Here is an 18,136-nt window from a genome sequence, read left to right on the forward strand (position 1 = left end):
TTTGCCAGCCTATTTTGAAGAACCATAGATATACAGGTACCATGGCTGAGCAGAGCAGTGAAAGGGTAAAATTAATAGTATCAATCAGAGAGTATACCCCGCCCATTTTTTTCCATCTCCTCTCCATTTCCCTTCTCCTCTCAACCATGGTTTGTCATTTCCAATGGCAAGAGGCATGTGTTTAATAAATATTCATATTCAAACTGTGTTAAACACTCAGTCATTGGAAGTTTAGTACCTTTGCAAATCCAGCTACCAATTTAAGTGCCTAAATATGGATTTAGGAACCAAACCTTGTCTTCTGTTTTGAAAATCTTGGTCTCACTGATCCCTCCTGCTGAAAGTTCCCATTGATAAGTTACCCAGGATGTACAGCAGCAGCTTTTCTGAATAGAGTATCTCCTATTTAATTATGTTACCTTAATAATAAGGGTTACTATCACACATTGCAGAGACAGGGAGGTAGTGAATCTAGTGACAACAACAGGAGGTGAGGAAATATGTCCACTGGGATTCTATGCCTTGCTCTGCCACAGAGTCAGTGTCTGACTTGGAACAAAATCCCTTTGTCTCCCCTTTTCTGTTCATCTGTAAAATGGAAAAAACTCAGGTCCAAATGGTTGTTTTGAGGTTTAATTAGTTAATGTTCATACAGTGATCGTAATCCAAGGTTCTGCCCACCTACAATCATTACTACATCCCATGGCATTTTTCACAAGAGAAAGTGTGCTAGTCCTGGTGTCTTTGCCAAATTCCAACTCATCTGAATGCATTCTGCCTATCTGCATTCTTTTCCTGTATGGTCAAATTTTTCTTATCCCTAAAACTGATCTGTAGTTATTGTTTGTGCACTGTAAAACAGCTGCTGCGTTCCACTTCAGTGACTGAAGCAATCCTTACAGAATCTGACTCAAAGAGATGTTGTGAGGGTTAATTTTATATTTGTCAAATGATTTGTGATATTTGGAAGAAATGTTTTAAAGTCTTGCAAAACATTGCTGGGGATGATCCTGTGGCCTTTACACTGGGAAAATTGCCATCTATTTTGCCAGAGACTTAGCTTATTATTATTATCACCTTCCAAATGAAAGCTAGAAACAATCTTTTTTAATCATAAGGAGTACAAACCATTCTGAATCCATTCATTTCTTATTTTCTGCCATGTCTATTTTAAAAGCAAATCCATCATAACAAATTCCTTTTGTGCTAAGAGCTTATATGTTGCTTGGAACAAATATTTATGTTAGAGTTACTGATGCTTAAAAATAGGGGCTTTATACTGAAAACATTGGTACCACTTTAATTATATTGTGGCAGACAGCATCCTTCACTGGTATGGAAAACATTATATCCACAGCAGTCCTAGAATTTAAAATGTCTAGTTTGCACTCAGACTCATCATGGAGTTATTCTTGCAGAAGCAAAGATTTTTATTACCTGCTTGCATAATATTGCTGTGGTGGGTCTGTTCCAATCGGCATCTCTGAAACAAACTCAAGTTTTTACAAATTACTTACCTGCACCAACACTCCATTTAGGAACTTGGATGGACAATTCAATGTCATTGCCACTAGACTGTTTATCAGAATTATCTTCTTTTTGCTTTGTGACTATTAAATTATTAGTTGCTTTGGGTATATCCACAAATGCTGGACATTCAGAGGGAGATGTACTTTTCCAAGGGCATGCAGTACTCAGATATTCCTTCTCTGCTGTCTGTTTTTTATCTACATTATTTTGTTTAAAATCTGCATTTGAATTTGCTCTGAGTGGAGTCTTGTTTTCTTCTGGGAGCTTTGTTTTAATTATCTCTGCTATTGACTCTCCATTAGCTATGCCGTCTGCTCCATCTGGTGTTAATCTGGGTGAACTGCAATTTATACTGAAGGATAATATTGATCTATGAATTTTTTGACTTTTAATTTGAGGTTGGTCAATACTTATAGAAAGTGACTTGCTGAAGTAATAGATTGTATTTGGACACTGCTGGGAAATTTTGAAGTGAACAGATGAAGTGAATGAAACTGGTGCTTTTTTCTTGTGACTGCCTGGAGGAAACATTCTGTTCTCTTTGTTTTCAGTGTTAAAAATCCAGTCTCCATGCCCTTCACATACTTGTGAATAAGATTCAGAAACCTTTAATCTGGTGGCATATCGGTTTGTATAAAACTCTTGATTATGCAAAGGTTTGCAGTGCTGAGCTCGTCCTGTATTATTTGAAGTAGCAGTAGTATTCATTAGTACATCACCTCCCCTGCATTTCAAACACAGAGGATCAGTAGCAGCTACCTGCACTGAGTTGTTAAAAGGTGGAACAATTCGTCTAGCAGTAACTGTTATTGATGCAAATCCTTTTTTCGGATTATGACATTGTTTTACCTCTGTGGTATGAGAGTCTGTTCTAGATATGTTGTCATCGAAAGATGCCTGAATTCCTAATCTGCTGGGAAGTAACACGAATGCTCTATTAATGTTGACTGAACTATGATTAGCCAGAGATTGCTTCGTATGATAAGCATTAGGCTGAGTGATCACAGACTGCATAGGCAAAGCAGACCCATTTTCTTTTGATTTATTCTCATCAATCATCTGTGAAATGACTATGGATGAAATCATTTTTGTGTTTTGTGATGCCAGGGACTCCTGCAAATGAAAAAGATCCAAATTATTAAAATATTCTATTGTCATACATGTAACTATTTCTCCTTCAGATTCTATAATAGGGTTTGTTCAAGGTTTCTTGTTAACTTTCTTTTTGTACCAGCCTGCTTTCTGCCATTTCAAAGACATATTCCTAAAATCCATTCAGAATTGTCTGGAAGAATTCAGCAAAAATCAGATCCATTTTATGCAAAAATTAAACATTCTAAAACCATTAGTTTGAATCATTAACTGATTCTCTCAGTTGGAGTGTCTGGTCTTACGTTTGTCTAACAATGTATGTGTCAATGGTGATTGTCAATTTCAGATTATAACCTGCTCTTTCATGCTGATCTACTGCAATATTAAAAGTGCTTTAAGCACTTATCGCCTGTATAAAATGAACAACGTAGGTGTTCTGTGATTTTCTGTGGAGTGTTTATGTGGGAGTTGGGTCAGTGCAGTTGCACAAAAGCATCAAATATAACCCTGGGGGAAACTCCTCCATGTTCTCTCCCACAAAAGATATGCACAAATTCCTGTAAGTGCTTTGGATACCATTTAATTCACTAGCGTCACATATGATGGCTGCACAAAATAAGTGTAAGGAGGCATATGCTCAAAATTGATTGACAGGGTCCAGATTCATTTTTCTAAACACGACAATCATCATCTATCTTAACAGAATGTACATGATGTCCTTAGATGTGAAAAAGAGTGTGCTATTTTATTAAAACTTATCAGGTAAGTGTAAGCATGAAGTTTAACTCTAACTACAATTATTATCTAGATGACTGGTTACATAATGTTTGTTTCATGCAGCGTATATGACCCAAATTCTCTGCTGGTGTAATTTGCTAAATCTCTACTGAGGTCAATGTTAGCTGCATCAATTTCCATAAGCAGGGAATTTGGCCATATGATCTGAGAGTCCTCACTCCTCACTCAGACAAAGTTCCCACTAGGTCACAAAGTAAATTCTACAGGATTGGGACCATGGTGAATGGTCATAGCTGAATGACTTGTTTTTTATTTAGGTGGTTTTTGTGAGATATTTTATAGCTCATGAAGTCAGCGAGGTTGATAGCCCTGGAAATTCAACTGAAGGTAATACCACACAGTCAGCCAGCATCCAAACTTCTCTACAACAGTTTCACCAATACACTTCTACTCTATTCTTGAGGGACAATCTTGTGGGGCAAGTAGGATTTCTTTATATCCCTTCTGTCCTTAATTTACCTGCTCTGTGTGCCATCCAGGCAGCCAACTAAGGTGGTGGGCTGTGTGATGCAAAAATGTGTCTACCAGGAATTGTGCTGAGATATAAATCCATTTCATGTATGGCACCAAACAACTGGTCAAAAACACTGATCATTGCCACTATGGCTAGATTCAATACTGTGACCATTAAGTCAAAGGCTTCATAGCCCATTACCAATCCCTTCAGCCAGCCATCACCCAGAGGTGTACATTGGAATAGTTGTATATTCAGAAATACACTGCTGTTATTTGAATTGAACATGAGTGTATCCAGGTATGTGCACATAGTTAGATAAACACACATTCAGATAGACACACCAAAATGTTCAATTTAGATAATCACTGTTATGAATGTTTGGAGTAAAGTACAGGACATTTTAATTGATTAGAATATACTATCATTTACTACACATTTTGTTTAAATTACAAAAATAAAACACACATACAATTTGACTTCATATCATAGCCACAAAATGTTATTTAATTTCCCTTAGTTTATGAGACCATCCCTGTATATTTGTAGCTGTACCAGGCATTAGATGACACATTAGACATGCACACACACAAGGTTCTGGTAAATTTTGAGTGGAGACAGGACTATGGTAGAATTTTATGGCCTTTTTAAAGTTTTTGCCGAGGCTACTTGCCCTCATCAGATTGGCCATAACAAGAAAGGGGAAGGGTGGCTTGCTCATTTGCCTATAAAGACCATCTCCCCCAACACCACCATTGCTAACCTACAAGTAATAACAAGCCGAGTGAGGCTTGGATTCAGTTAATTATGCAAAACTTTGGAATTTGTTAGGTGGATGAGGAGAAAGTGAATATAAAGGGAATGCCAAAAGATGGAATAGTGTTTTCTTTCTTTTAGAAGGACTGTGTGCTTTGCAAGAGTTTAAATGGTATTCAGTACTCTATTCTGCTCACTGTAGATTCTTATACCTCACCCTTCACAATGGTATCTGACCACCCACAACTTCCATAATTAAAAAAAACCATATTATACAAATATTGACTAATTTGGACAGCACCAGATGTAAAATATAGCCCAAGAGGGAGAAAACATTCCCCCAAGGTTTAAAATTTTTCCTGAAGGCTGACAACAATCTGTTCCATCCAAGGAACTATTTTCACTTCAGAAATTTATTTTTATTGCTTCTGGCCTTGGAGCCAAGTTGTACTTGCTTTACTATCTCTACTGAAATATTCCCTGTGCCTTCTCAGATCCTTTTCTCTTTGCCTCCACTCTTCTTAACCCCTTCTCTTGACATTATTATTTATTTCTACTACAGTAGCACCTACAGATCTCTTCTTGGCCAGCTCAAGAGCCTCACACCAGAGCACTGAAATCTTAGTAATCACAGGGCATCCTGTTGTCTATGCTCTGAGATGGGACGCTCAGAATGATAGATTGGAGGTCCATATGGTCTTCCCTTTGGAGGAATCCACACTGAAAACCATCACACTCTGTGCAAACTATTGCCCTGATTGCTGTGTAATTGCCATAACAGGAAAATAGCACAGAATACTGGCTTTTAAATAATCCTCAGATTAGGGTTTCGGGAAGGTAGATTTTTGGGACCTAAACAGCAGATCAAAAATGTATTTACAGTGCAAAGCCAGGGAAATTTCCTCCCTCTTCTAAACTATTTGTGGCTCTGACAATCCAATATCTTCCCAACCCCAGGAAATGTATTTTTTCCCTTCTCTAATTCTTTTCCCTGTCTTGAACAATATTTTCTTCATTTATTGCATTGCACAATATTTACCTCAACCTGCATCTTTAAGACCTTTGCATGGCTTCCAATCTTCTCAACCTCCCTTCAATTTTTACAGATCAATGAGGATAAATGTCCTGACTTTGGCTTTATTTTGTCTCTCTCATGTGCTCCAGCAATTAACATAAAAATTATTTAATTTCTTTTGTTAAGTACAAAACAGAAGGGAATCCCAAGTAAGAGTCCAAATGCAAGTAAAAAATGCTTCTGATTAGTTTCAACACATGCAGCAGAGTTTTGAATGATTATTTACTATTTATTTTTATAATTTAATGTCTCCTCCCAATGTATTGAGCAGGTAATGCATCTCTCTGAGCTGACCCTACATTCTTTTGAGAGTTTACAAGCTTCATGGTCTTAATGCAAAAGGAAAGAGAATTCTGATGAATTGCAAATTCATGGCTTTATTTTCAGGGGATCAGAGGACGGAAGAATCCCACATATTGCTTAGCTTACATGTATCATTGGTCTAATCTGCCTGAGATATTTCTCAAGCACTTTCTTTTCCCCCAAATATGCATTTTATTTTTCTTCAACAAGAATATAGATAATAAGATGTATTACATATAATGCAAACAGAATCATGACCACTTAGCCATCACTTTATTTGGCTTTTCTGCTGCCTAAATTGAGACAAACAACGGTAAACAAACAAACAAACAAAAATGGTGGAGACAGGATGATCATTTTTTTTTTTAAACTGTAATGAATTCTGCTGACAACTATGAAAGCTCAACTGTGGGGTTTTTGTTGTTGTTGTTTTTACCTTAGTGGAGTTTGACTCTCTCTCTGTAGCATTATTGTGCAGAAGGCTTTTGAGTTCTTTTGGATTGATAGCACCACACTGTTTTTCTCTGATTCCTAGGAAGAGAGGGGGAAAGTAGAAATGTTACTGTCAACTACATGATGGTATAGCTAAATGGGGAATAAAACAGAGTACAAATAGAAGGCAAATGAGTCTCTCTAACAGATTCTGAATGGTCTGGGATCCACTTATCTGAGAGACCACATTTCACTGTTTCCAGTGGTTGTACTTAAAATCTCACTGTGAGGCTGCAGTATCAAGCTATTCTGAAGCCTGATCAAAAACCCATTGAAGGCCCTGGAAGGTCTCTCATTGACTCCAATGGGTTTTGGATTAAGGACCTTCACAAATTGGCTGTCTTTTGTAATCTGCAGAGCCTGAGTCTAGTGTATGATACAAGATATTATGGACCTTGTTTTTATTTGAACTAAGGCCACTGTATACCACCCTTGCAGTGCAAAGGGGCCTTACAGTGGTCATAAATCACATTAATAAATATCAGTATATTTATTTTGTCTAACTTTTGTTAGATTTATTTTGTTTGGGTGTTGGTGTGGGTTTCTCAAAAAGATTTCTGGGCAGCATGATTCCTGGGATTGTTGTAGCTGGGCATTCTTTAACACCAGACATTGTGAGTAATTTTACATACATTATGTTTCCTTTCATTTTGTAATAAGCACCGAGAAGCAACCTGCAAAGTAATAAAATAAGTAACTATTTAAATGGCATAGAATCCCCTCACTCTTCTGCCCAGCCAACTTTGCAGTAAAAAGTCATAGAAACATAGGCTTTAGGTTTTAGCAACACACCACACAAGGCTGCAGTTTTTAGTAAATGTAATTTCATTTTACGTGCATTTTTGTATTAGCAGAGGAATTGAAGTCAGATCCTTACTGTAGAAACTGCTCATTAAACCTCATCTGCAAAACCTCATTTGATTCCTTCCCACTGATGCAGGGAGCCAGTGGAGGGGGAAGGGTTTGACTCCATTTGCTCCAGTGAGAACTGTTCCTCAGAGTTCCACGGTGGGAAGGCCACTGAAAGTTGCAGCTGGGGTTTCATGGGAGGCCTGCTGGCCAAGGCTGCTCAGAAGGATTCAATGATAGAGAATATCTCTTGGGGTGCCCATAGTCCTCTTTGGGGGCAATGCTAAATGGCTGCAGACCTCTTCACACTGCTGCAACCTCCCCGTGGGCACAGTTTCCACCACTGGGGCTCTGCTGATGTAACTCTGTGCTAGATCACGCCCACTGTGTAAAGCACTAGTCACCATAGCAAAAAGAGGCTGTTGTTGCCATGGAAAGTGTGCAGGCATGGAACAACAAAGAAGATCCCAAGGCTGAAGAATCCAGCAATGAGGAGAGGTGAAGGGAGTCAGGAAGGCGGGGGGATATGAGGGGAGCCAACAGAAGTTCTTGCAAAGGTGAAAGAAAGTTCATGGAGTCACGTTTTACACCAGTAAAAGCTCCAAGAAGTAGGATATAAATAGGTAGAGAACTCAGGAATGGTTATGATGTTTGGAGTAAGATTCTTTCAGAATTACTTAGCAACACAGAACTCCTGGTGACAAACTAACCCTTCCCAGGTGCCACATAAACAGTGATAACTGCTTCATTCAGCCATCGATGAATGCTTTTGAGCTGCTGCTTCCCTGGTTTAAAACAATTGGTGCTGCTGGCACAGATGTGACTACGAGGGGTCTTTAGCTTTGAAACTCACTCCTCCCCTTTCTCTGGAAGAGACCAAATAAATCTGCTGATCTTTAGAGGAAACTGCAAAGCCCATATATATCCACAATTGTTTGGGAAAAGGGAAGTACCGTGTGGGCTGGTGTTTGTAGGGAGAATGGGATACTTGCAGTCTACTAATATGCTGATGAATTAAATGTGGATTGAAGAGAGTGAAGAGAGACTGCTGCACGTGTTGATTTACTTTTAATATATGTCAAATGTGCCCTTTCTCTGTGCTTTTTAAAAATACAAATTTTAATAAATAAATGTGGGATAAGTGGCAGAGGAATGTCACGAAAGCAAAATGTAAGAATGAGTTCAGGAGAAAATCAGAGGTTTGCCAAATTTAATGGTAGTAATTGAAAAGTCATCATTAACCCACAGTTATCAGTTGTTTCTTATTGTCAGTAAAGTGGGAAAACCACAGCTTTCTCAGATATCTTTATGAGGCAACTGTGGGTAAATGCTGACTTTTTAATGCTAATCACAGTGTAGAAGGAAAGCTGAAAGGCTGGATTAACATAAATCAAAATTGAGCAGGCATGTTGTACCAGATAGCCTTTTCCTGTATTTATCTCAGATGACTTCTATTCAAAGTCCAAGAAAGAGAAGAAATGCTACAAGGGTAAACAAGGATAAGATATCAAACTCCACAGAGTTATAATATATATATATATATATAATAAGATGTAATATATATAATATATAAAATGTAAATTACTACTCTCAAGGTAACTTCTCATAGGATACGTCTTCACTACAAAAAAAAGTGTGTGCTTAACTCAATTTAGCTAACTCAAGTACAACCTTTGGTTCCCCTGCAGGCTTTAACATGAGCTGTTAACCCAAGTTGCCACTGCTATTTTAACTTGAGTCAGCTAACCAGGATTAAGAAGACACCTTTTTTTGCAGTGAAAACATATCCATAGAGCTATGGCTACAGTCCACCGATACAACCTCCCGACTCTACAGAGATCTCCTTGATGTAGATTTGTTCAGCCATTGCATGGTGGGAGAAAGGTAGAAAGAGGAGGGGGGAGTGAATGTTTCTCCTGTCTGCTAAATCATTCAGTTTGGTTTTTTGCACAGTGTGGGTAATGACACCCTTATGCTACCATGGGAATCCCAGTTTTGGCAGAGACTCAGACTTTTGGCAAACAATTTAACAATTGCTGCAATGGATTAATAAAATTAGTGAAAAAAACCTCCTCCAACTTCCCTGCTATTATTCAAATATATATTCTTGGAAGCCTCACATTTGTGAATTCATGTGAACTGTAAAAACACAAATATTGACCTTATGAAAAGAGCTTGAAGCTCCTCATTTAAATTGAGGACACTGCATGAAATAACAACCACTTAGATTAGAAGTAAATGTCAGGCACAGAGCACCCATACGGTTTCTTGTTGCTGACAAAGTGCTTTGTGCTAGAACAATTATCATTCAAGAAAATATAAAGTTCAATATTTCCCTGACACACAGCTATGGAAGTCATGGCATTTCAAGGATTTCCTATCAGTGTAGGGAGAAAAGAAAGCTTGTTCCTGCCTGACATGAAGTTCTGAGGATTCCCCTTCCATTGCAACCTATTTTCACAGACCCTATCCTTAATGAATACTGAGGAAGACTTTTCTGGTCCCTCAATATGTCCAACAGTATCCTCAGGCTCTGTAGATGGGTGCATGCTGAGTGTACAGTCCAGTTCCTGAAAAGGGGAGAGGCAGCTGTTGGCATCTTGACCCTTGCTATCTATACTGCACCTTTAATCCTTTTATTTTCTCACAGCACTGTTTGCTGGACCAAATGATACACTACTTGGCATCTGGACACCTGGTCATAGCCTATGGTGTTCTTAATTACTGAGAGCAGCTGGAACTGAATTTCCTACACAAGTGCCTGGGTGTCTGCCTGGGGCCACCTGGCAGCAAACTCAGGTGATGTCTGAAATTGGCCTGTTAAAACACAGAGGATTGTAAAGATGGGAAGTGCCACAGAACTCTTGTTGTTTTTGTTGAGAAACAGTATGTTATGAATCTAAGGTGTGCACAGCACAATTTGTACAGGCAAGGACTCTGCAGTAAGTTTCACATAAACTCAACCAGACAGGCCACTGTTCCAACTCTTACACCAGAACTTCTGGTCTTGGCTGACACCACACTTGTGTAAATGGACACACTGGAGGATGACATGGTACACCTTCCTCAGAGCAAGTGCAGTCAAAACAAAAGTAATGCCTATGTATCAATGGAAGAAACTGTGGGGTGGGGGGAGGCACCAAAAGGCATTTAGCACCCCAATTTTTTCTAGTGCAAGTTGTACACCTTCATTCAGTTCTCATCTCTTTGCTGACAGCTCTCAAACCTACTTCCCCACTACCCCCAGACCTCTTCCTCTCTCTGCAAACTCCCATCCATGCTATCCTGTAATGGTGCACCCTCGCTCTGTAGCCACCTCCTTGTGTCTGGACACAGTGTTGAATGGATTCTTCCTCTCTAGCTCCCCACTGTAGGCAATCTGCCTCTGTGTGTCACTCAGTCCTCTATATGAGAAGCGGTTAGTTAATGAAGTGTCCAATGTAGTCCAAAGTCTCAGAGAATCAACCTATCTTCTGAGCTTACTCCCCTCCTAGGGTTCCACTGTCTTTCGCTGCCTCTGGTTATGAGCACTGTCCTGCCCATTCGAAGTGTTCCTGGGGCCTCTAACTTCCCACAGTCTTTGGCACTTCAGCTCTTCACAGGAGCAAGTGAGTGAATGAATGAACAGGCGAGTGAGCAAGCAAGCAACCCTACCTGCTCCCTGTGGCTCCTTCCCTCTTACCAGAACTCTCAGCCTATTTATAAATTCCTGGGGTTTGCTGAGTTTTCACCTGATAATTTTAGTCCCGCCCTGTCTGGCTGACAAGTAACTACCTAATTACCACTACAGTGAAGTGAATTTGACTAACTGGGCCTTCAGCTCTTTCTTGCTCATGATGGGAGGTGGAGGGGGCAGGGTTCAGTGGTTTTAGTAGAGAAATGTTGGTGCGCGCGTGCACACACGCACACACTCTGGAACAAATAAGAAAGCTGCAAAAAAACTTCCTCAATCCTTACCCAGATCTCCAAATTATCTGTTTAAACAGTAAGTGTTCAAAGACAGGGACAATGGCTTTTTTTGCCTGTCTGTAAAGAACTTAGAACATTTCTAGCACTATATAAATAATATTAGAAATTCACCTTCATTGATCATATTTAACTAAAGATTTAGAAACCATAGCAAACCAGGTCTTTTATCAGCTGATAAATGTGACGTTCAAGTGGCACAAAACTGACTGTTTACGATCCAAAAATGTCTCTGAGGCAAGTCAGACTCCCAGCCTTCCACTTCTGTGGCTAAAGAATGTCAAAGTTCTAATTTGACCCTAAGTCACTGGAATGTTTACACTGTCTGTTACTAGGACAGCTGCAATAAGATTCCATCTTCAAAACTTTTGTGGTAATTAACAGCAGTTGTTTTGGTTTAACATTGATGTTTGAGGATCCTTATCATTTATATAATAAAAACCCAAATTATCTCAGGTATAATTGAAAACTTTTGCTTAAGGCATTTTATCTATGTATAAGACAGCCATGCCACTCTCCCACCCCATGCTATATGCAGATATATACCATCATTCAAAGAGGTTTAGGGAGTTTTATTTATACTGTTTAAAACAGTTTGGGCTTTGTTGTTTTTCTTAATGTCTACTTAACTCAAAAACCTGACAAATATTTAGGAGAAAAGATGTAATCATCAATGATTCAGTATCCCAACTTCCACAATGAAAGGCTAAGAATGCTCCCAGTGCACTTCTGAGTCAGCAGTGAATCATCTGGTAAAACTAAGGCAGAGCAGATTTGACATTCCTGATATTTCTAAGCCTTGGTCCATGCTTAAAAATTCTGTAAACTTAGTTATTCAGTTAGGAGTGCGAAACAAGTCATCCCCTAACCAACACACCTGTGCCAGCAAAAGCTCTAACATAGACGCTGTAATACTTTGGTCTAGTTTCTGTCATCGGGTTTAGTGTGTGGGTGCTGGGATGTGTTGGGGGCCCGTGATATATGTGAGGGCAGACTAGATGTTCTGGTGGTCACTTGTGGCCTTTAACTATGACTCCATGAGTTTATACCAGCAAAAGAACTCTTTTGACAATGTAAGCTGTATCTCCGCTAGTAGAGTTTGCTGGTATAGCTATATCAGCAAATCCTTTCTAGTGTAGACAAGGCCCAAGGGAAAAGCCAAACAAGAATAAATGCCAAAGATAAAGTCACTCAATACTTTTCAGGTTTCTTAATATTTCATAAAGAAGCAAATAAAATAAATTAAAATTGCATTTTTCTTCAATTGTAGGCCACCTTTATTAAAACAAAAATGTACAACCAAACTGAGGTCAACATTTAAAATGTCAGGGTGGGATATTTCAATGTGAATAGAGGTAGGTAAATATTGAATACTTCGCAAAATTCCATCCTGCATATACAAACGCTATACTCCCCATCTGGGGTTTAACCTGAGCAACTACACTGAGGTAAAAACTTCCTGTGCCATATCTCCACTAGGAAAAAAAACATTCTTTTTTGCAGTTTTTCATAGCTTTAATGAGCATTAAGGGGACTTTTCAACTGAGTTAACATGATTGAAAAGACCCATCAAGACAGTGTCAGAGAAGGAGCAGGCATCAACACCGCTCCTGTATTTCTTTCAGCATCTCTACACACAGCAACACACAAAAGTTTATAACGTGGGTCAGAGTGAAGTTTGGGTTTAATTGGGGAAAATAATAGCAGCCATCTCCTTCCTTTGATTCCTTTTTGCAAACTGATCTTTGCAGAGAAAAGAAATAAAAAAACAAAACCAAAAACCAACCAACCTAAAATGAAGTGCTTGAAGTCTATGCTACAGAAGTACCCACATTTTAATGCAGCTTCATTGGGGAAGTTTTTCAAATCGGAGTAAACAAAATGACTTGAAGTCAGTCCTCTCTGCAAAAGGATTCATTGTGTAAACAAAGTAGAAAAATATTTTCTTAAGATGTCAGGATGAATTTGCTTCTATTACAAGGAGCATCATGAGATTTGTTAACTGAATTATCTTTCACTGCTTGCACATCTTGAAGCAATAGCTGACTGCCTGCAGAGATGATTACAGGATCTGCCATGAAACGGACGAATGAGTTCTGGTCTGCTATCAGAAAGCCAGAAGTCATAAATCTCTCATTATATGTACCATTAGAAGCAAGGCTCTCATCAGGGGGCTAGCAAGAGTGCCATTGGCATAGGACCTATATCTTGAAGGCCTTGCATAGAAAAAAAAAATCTGCTTTCATTCTACTTTATTATTTTATATCCCTACTTAACAAAATAAAGTGCCTCCTTTATGGAGTTACCCACAGCTTATCAGCCATCCAGAATGATTTTAACAAGATTTTTTAAATTTTTTTTTAAAAAAGTGATTATTTGTGTAGGAAGGAACTCAACCACGTGCTTCCCTTTGCAGCACTGGGTTATGCTAACAGATCTTCTCAGCTCCCTGGAGTAATGACTAACTCGCCTAACCTGCTGAGGTCCAACAACTCCATGTATACAATGCAGGACAATTATTCCAAATGAAGGAATGCAAAGAAGATATTTCAGGAAGATTTTAACTAGTATAGAAGTGATGTCTTTAGCTCAAATAACATTGTCCATCACAGCTCCCTAAGGCAGCTTTTCTGATATCCTTAATTTACAATCATGAAAGCTAACTTGGCATGAGGCAGAGGCTTGCTTAGGTCTAAAAGGTAAGATACCTGAGAGATATGTGGGGTTCAGTCTGAATAGTATTATATAGTCAGTTCATTTGGCATTGTTATTTTTCCTCAGTGCTTAAACTGTAGGGTTGGAATAAAAGGGGATTATGTCACATGCATCCATGTCTGACTGTGGCGGACAGAGAGCTGAGATAAAGTCGGAGCACTACACAACCACACTTACTTTCTTCTTCAGTTCAAGAGCACTGATTTCCCCTTCCCCCACATTATTATTCATATACCCTCTTCCTTTCATAAGTTGAGTTGTATCCAGCCTTCATCAACAATGAGGGGAACTACAAAAATGGCACATGCTAATCTCAATTCTTCTGAATGAAACATCATACTCACCACATTCTCTGTTGAGCCAAGGGTCTTCAAGTCACTCTGCTTTTCCCACTCAGTAACTCTCAGAGCTACAGATAACTGTCAAGCAACAGTAAGAACTTTTGCCTCTTAAATGTATGGGCACTGGCTCGGTCTCCTACACTGAGGAGATGGTCTATCTCTTGCCCTAGCAGGCTCTTGGGGGGAGGGATGGGGGAAGGGAGGGTGGGCAGAGAGATAAAATGGATGGACTACCCATCCTGAATAATCTCCAGCACCCATTTGTTGGAGTTTATCCATTCCCAGGTGCTGTGGAATGGGGTGAGATGGCATCCATAAGGATGAGAAAGGTTTTCCAGTATCAGATGGTATTGAGGAGAGTGGTCTGAGGGCATCTTGACCAACCCGTCAAAACTGTCATTTTGAGCTATATGGCTGTGAATAAGTAGGTTAACAGCCCAAAGGTTTCCATTTGGGGAACCTAGACTTCTTTCTTTGGAGTTCATACAATTGTGAAGATGAATATTGTGATGAATGGGATCTGAATGAAGGTTGAGGATTATATCTTCTCTTCTGCATAGGCATGTAGATTCCAAGTGATCAAAGAGTATCCCTGGAGTCTTTTAAAGTGTGGAGGGAAGCATCTGTCTTCTCAGCTAACAGTTTTGTACCTTCAAAAGGAATATCCTCCACAGTTGTTTGGACTTCTTTGGGAAAACTGGATAAGTGCAGCTAAGAGGCTCGTCTCATCACAACGGCAGTAGAGATGGAGCATGCTGCCGTGTCAGCTGCAATGAGTGCAAACTGGAATGATATTTTTGCCACCAATTGGCTTAATTAACAATGGCTTTAAATTATTCCTTGGGAGAATCTGGGAGCCACTCAATAAAGGAATTGAGTTTTGAGTAGTTTGCTGTTAAGGGTTGATAGTTTGCAATACGGAACTGTAGAGTGGCTGATGAATATGTTTTTCTCCCAAAAAGATCTAGGCACAGCCAGTCTCGGTTGTAGAAGGTGGATTTGAGGTGGTGCTGGCAACCTTTAGAGTTCCCACGTCCATGATGATCGAATTTGGAGGCAGGTGGAAAAAAAATTCTGTGTCTTTCACTGGCATTTAATACTTTTTGTTGGCCCGTTTGCATGTTGGCAGAACCGATGCAGGGGTCTCTCATATGAGTTTGGCAGGGTCCAAGGGAGGGCTATTCTGGTCAAGGCAGAATAATGTAAAATGTCCACTAGGTGATGGAGTGACTTAATCACCTCCTGTAGTGTTATGTGTAGAGACTCTGCTACCTCACTGGGCCAGCTCCTGAAAAAGCTTAAAGTCATCTGCCAATGACAGTGGAGGAGGCATCACTGTCTTATCTGATGATGATGATGATGATAAGAAATTAGTCTGGGGGGTAGCTTCCTCCTCGACTTCAGCCTCTTGTTCCTCTCTTAATTGTTCAGAGGGCTCGGATGCCCTCGATGAGGCAGCCGAAGGAGGGTGTCTCCTTGGCTTTTGATAGACCATGCTAGAGCTATGGGAGGCACGGGTGTCTGTGGCCCCAGTAGGGCCACTGAGAGGGTGGGAAGGGTCCCAGTGCTTGGTACCATGGCTGCCCATAGCAGAGAGACAGGGGATCAGAGGGACCTTACGGTTAACTTGAGGTCCATACTGGAAATGGGTAGCTTATGGATGAGAGGAGAGAGAGACCATGTTCTCTTGCTCACTATCTGACTCTCTGCTCAAAAATGGGGATGCACGGCATAATGTTGCTGGTGAGTCTTGAGCTCTGGGTGCTCTGAGTAGAGGTGAATTCAGTGCATTGGACATGGAAAGGTCTGTCATGTACCAAAAGTCTGGTGGTGCTGAAGGCATCAGTACTGGTGGTGGTTTTTGGGTGCTGAGATGTCTGCAATGAATGAATTAGTGATGTGGACCTGATAGTGTGGTTTGCTGGTGTCTGGCATGCTGAAGATGGTACTGACATCTGTTTGTACCGAAGGAGCCTTTCCCAGGATGGAGTCTCTGGATTTCTCAAGCCCAGTCGGTACCGATGATTCCTTGCCTATGCCTATCAAGTCCTTAGGTAGCCCAATATGCTCTGTTGGGATGCTACTGTGCAAGCTTTGGATACCAGACTTAGATGGTTTCAGTGCCATTGGTACCGATGATATCAAGCGACCTGGAGATCATTTTCAGCTCGTTGTGAGGACTCATGGTCCTTTTCTTAGAGGCCTTGTGTGAGTGGCTTGAGGTTATCTTCTTAGGTTAATTTCCCTTAGATGTAGGGTGTTGTGGTGAGGCTTCCCACCACCTGGGGCCTTGGCACAGCTCTGAGGGTGGTTGAAGGGCTACCTCCATTCGGAGAAGATTACATTTCAGTTCTATCTGGGTTTCAGCTTTTGGCATAAACCACACTAGGGGATGTGGTTCTCTCCCAGACAGCAGACATACAAAGAGTGTCCGTCGATCACTGGAATAGATTCCTTGCAACTGAAACACTTCTCGAAGTCCGGTGAACCAGGCATACATGTGGGGGGTGGGTCCGAAGAAAAATGAAGTCTAAAATAAAGGGGTTTCTTTGTTTGTTTATTTGTTTATTTGTTTGTTCTTTGTTGGTTTATTTTTTGGCGCAGGATTCTGGGGTGGGAAGCAGCGCATGCATGGAACAAACGGACACGGCTATCATTCTCCAATCAGCAGTGCAGGAACTCAGACACACCTACAGTGGAGCCTTTAGGGATAATACTCAAAGAAGAATCTATTTTTCCAATTCCACTGCAACAGGTTAGGAAACACAGATTTCCAAGATTAAAACAAAATGCAATCATATAAAAATAAAACAGAATGTAAGCAGATTTTATGCTTATCTCCTGTTTCAAGAAAAGATAGCTGGTAATTGCTTCCCCACTCCCACACACCCCTATCACTGAAGCTTTACGTTTAAAAGTGGAGGCTGTATTAACGCTTGATATTATGGCTTAAATGTTAAGGGTCCCAGATCCTTAAATTGCTGTTCTTTTAGGAAGTACTAGTAGTTAAATAATCCCTGTGGAATTTAATTTAAATAAAAATCACAAGTAGCAGAAAAAATCACAAGGAATGACATTGAATTACCAAAGAATTATATTTGATTTTGGATCTGTTACCAGAATAAAAATGAGTAAAAATTCTAAATTGTTAGCAATTCTACCTGTTCCCTCTATCTAAGCAGGACTGTTCATAATAGGCAATGATTCTGTAGCATTTTCAAGAAGCTAGTTACCTAACAACAAACCAAAATCTCATGCAAACCTAAAATCTCAGACCCCAAATTGCCACCTTCAACAACAAAAAAGCAGCAAAGAAAATGAGATATTTACTTTTTATCCTTCTAACAGACTTTCCTGTTCTGCAATGTGACAACTTCTCTTGAGCATTAAAACATATAGATTTAAGGCCAATCCTACAAACATTTAAGTATGCGAGTAACTTTACAACAGTAGCCCCAATGGAACTACTCCTGAGAGTAAAATCACTCCCATGCATAAGTATTTTCATGATTGCGGTCTTAAAGCGTGACTGTGGTGCTAAACATCATGGGCCACAGTCTCTGATGTCATAGTGCTATGAAACCTGTAGAATTACACTAGCAGAGAACTTGTTCCTGTGTATTTAAAAAAAAACCATGATTTTTTCCTTATTACTGATGACTATTCAAACTCAAAGAATTTTACAAATCTCATTTACTATTTATACTATGCTTTATCTGTTGGCTTTTTGCCTTTTTCTGCTTGGGCACATTTTTTTCTTGGCAT

At 39.8% G+C, this 18,136-nt stretch overlaps 1 protein-coding gene across 9 annotated transcripts in view; it reads right to left on the reverse strand.

Annotated features, from left to right (window-relative positions):
* CUNH10orf90 (chromosome unknown C10orf90 homolog) overlaps positions 1-18,136 on the reverse strand; it is a 197,564-nt gene that overhangs the window by 46,120 nt on the left and 133,308 nt on the right. For 8 of the 9 annotated variants that reach the window (XM_067533408.1, XM_067533411.1, XM_067533410.1 and 5 more), the window contains 2 exons: positions 6,445-6,539; positions 1,518-2,643 (listed from right to left, as the gene is read on the reverse strand). In XM_067533408.1, coding sequence (XP_067389509.1) covers positions 1,518-2,616 — 1,099 coding nt within the window. In that variant the 5' untranslated portion in view covers positions 2,617-2,643; positions 6,445-6,539. Of the gene's footprint in view, positions 1-1,517; positions 2,644-6,444; positions 6,540-7,377; positions 7,400-18,136 lie in introns of those variants that run through there. The other variant, XM_067533404.1, reaches the window with a different exon arrangement.

Source organism: Emydura macquarii, unplaced genomic scaffold, assembly GCF_026122565.2.
Source record: "Emydura macquarii macquarii isolate MOO-44397 ecotype Brisbane River unplaced genomic scaffold, CSIRO-AGI_Emac_v2 contig_3343, whole genome shotgun sequence".
Taxonomy (NCBI): Eukaryota; Metazoa; Chordata; order Testudines; family Chelidae; genus Emydura; species Emydura macquarii.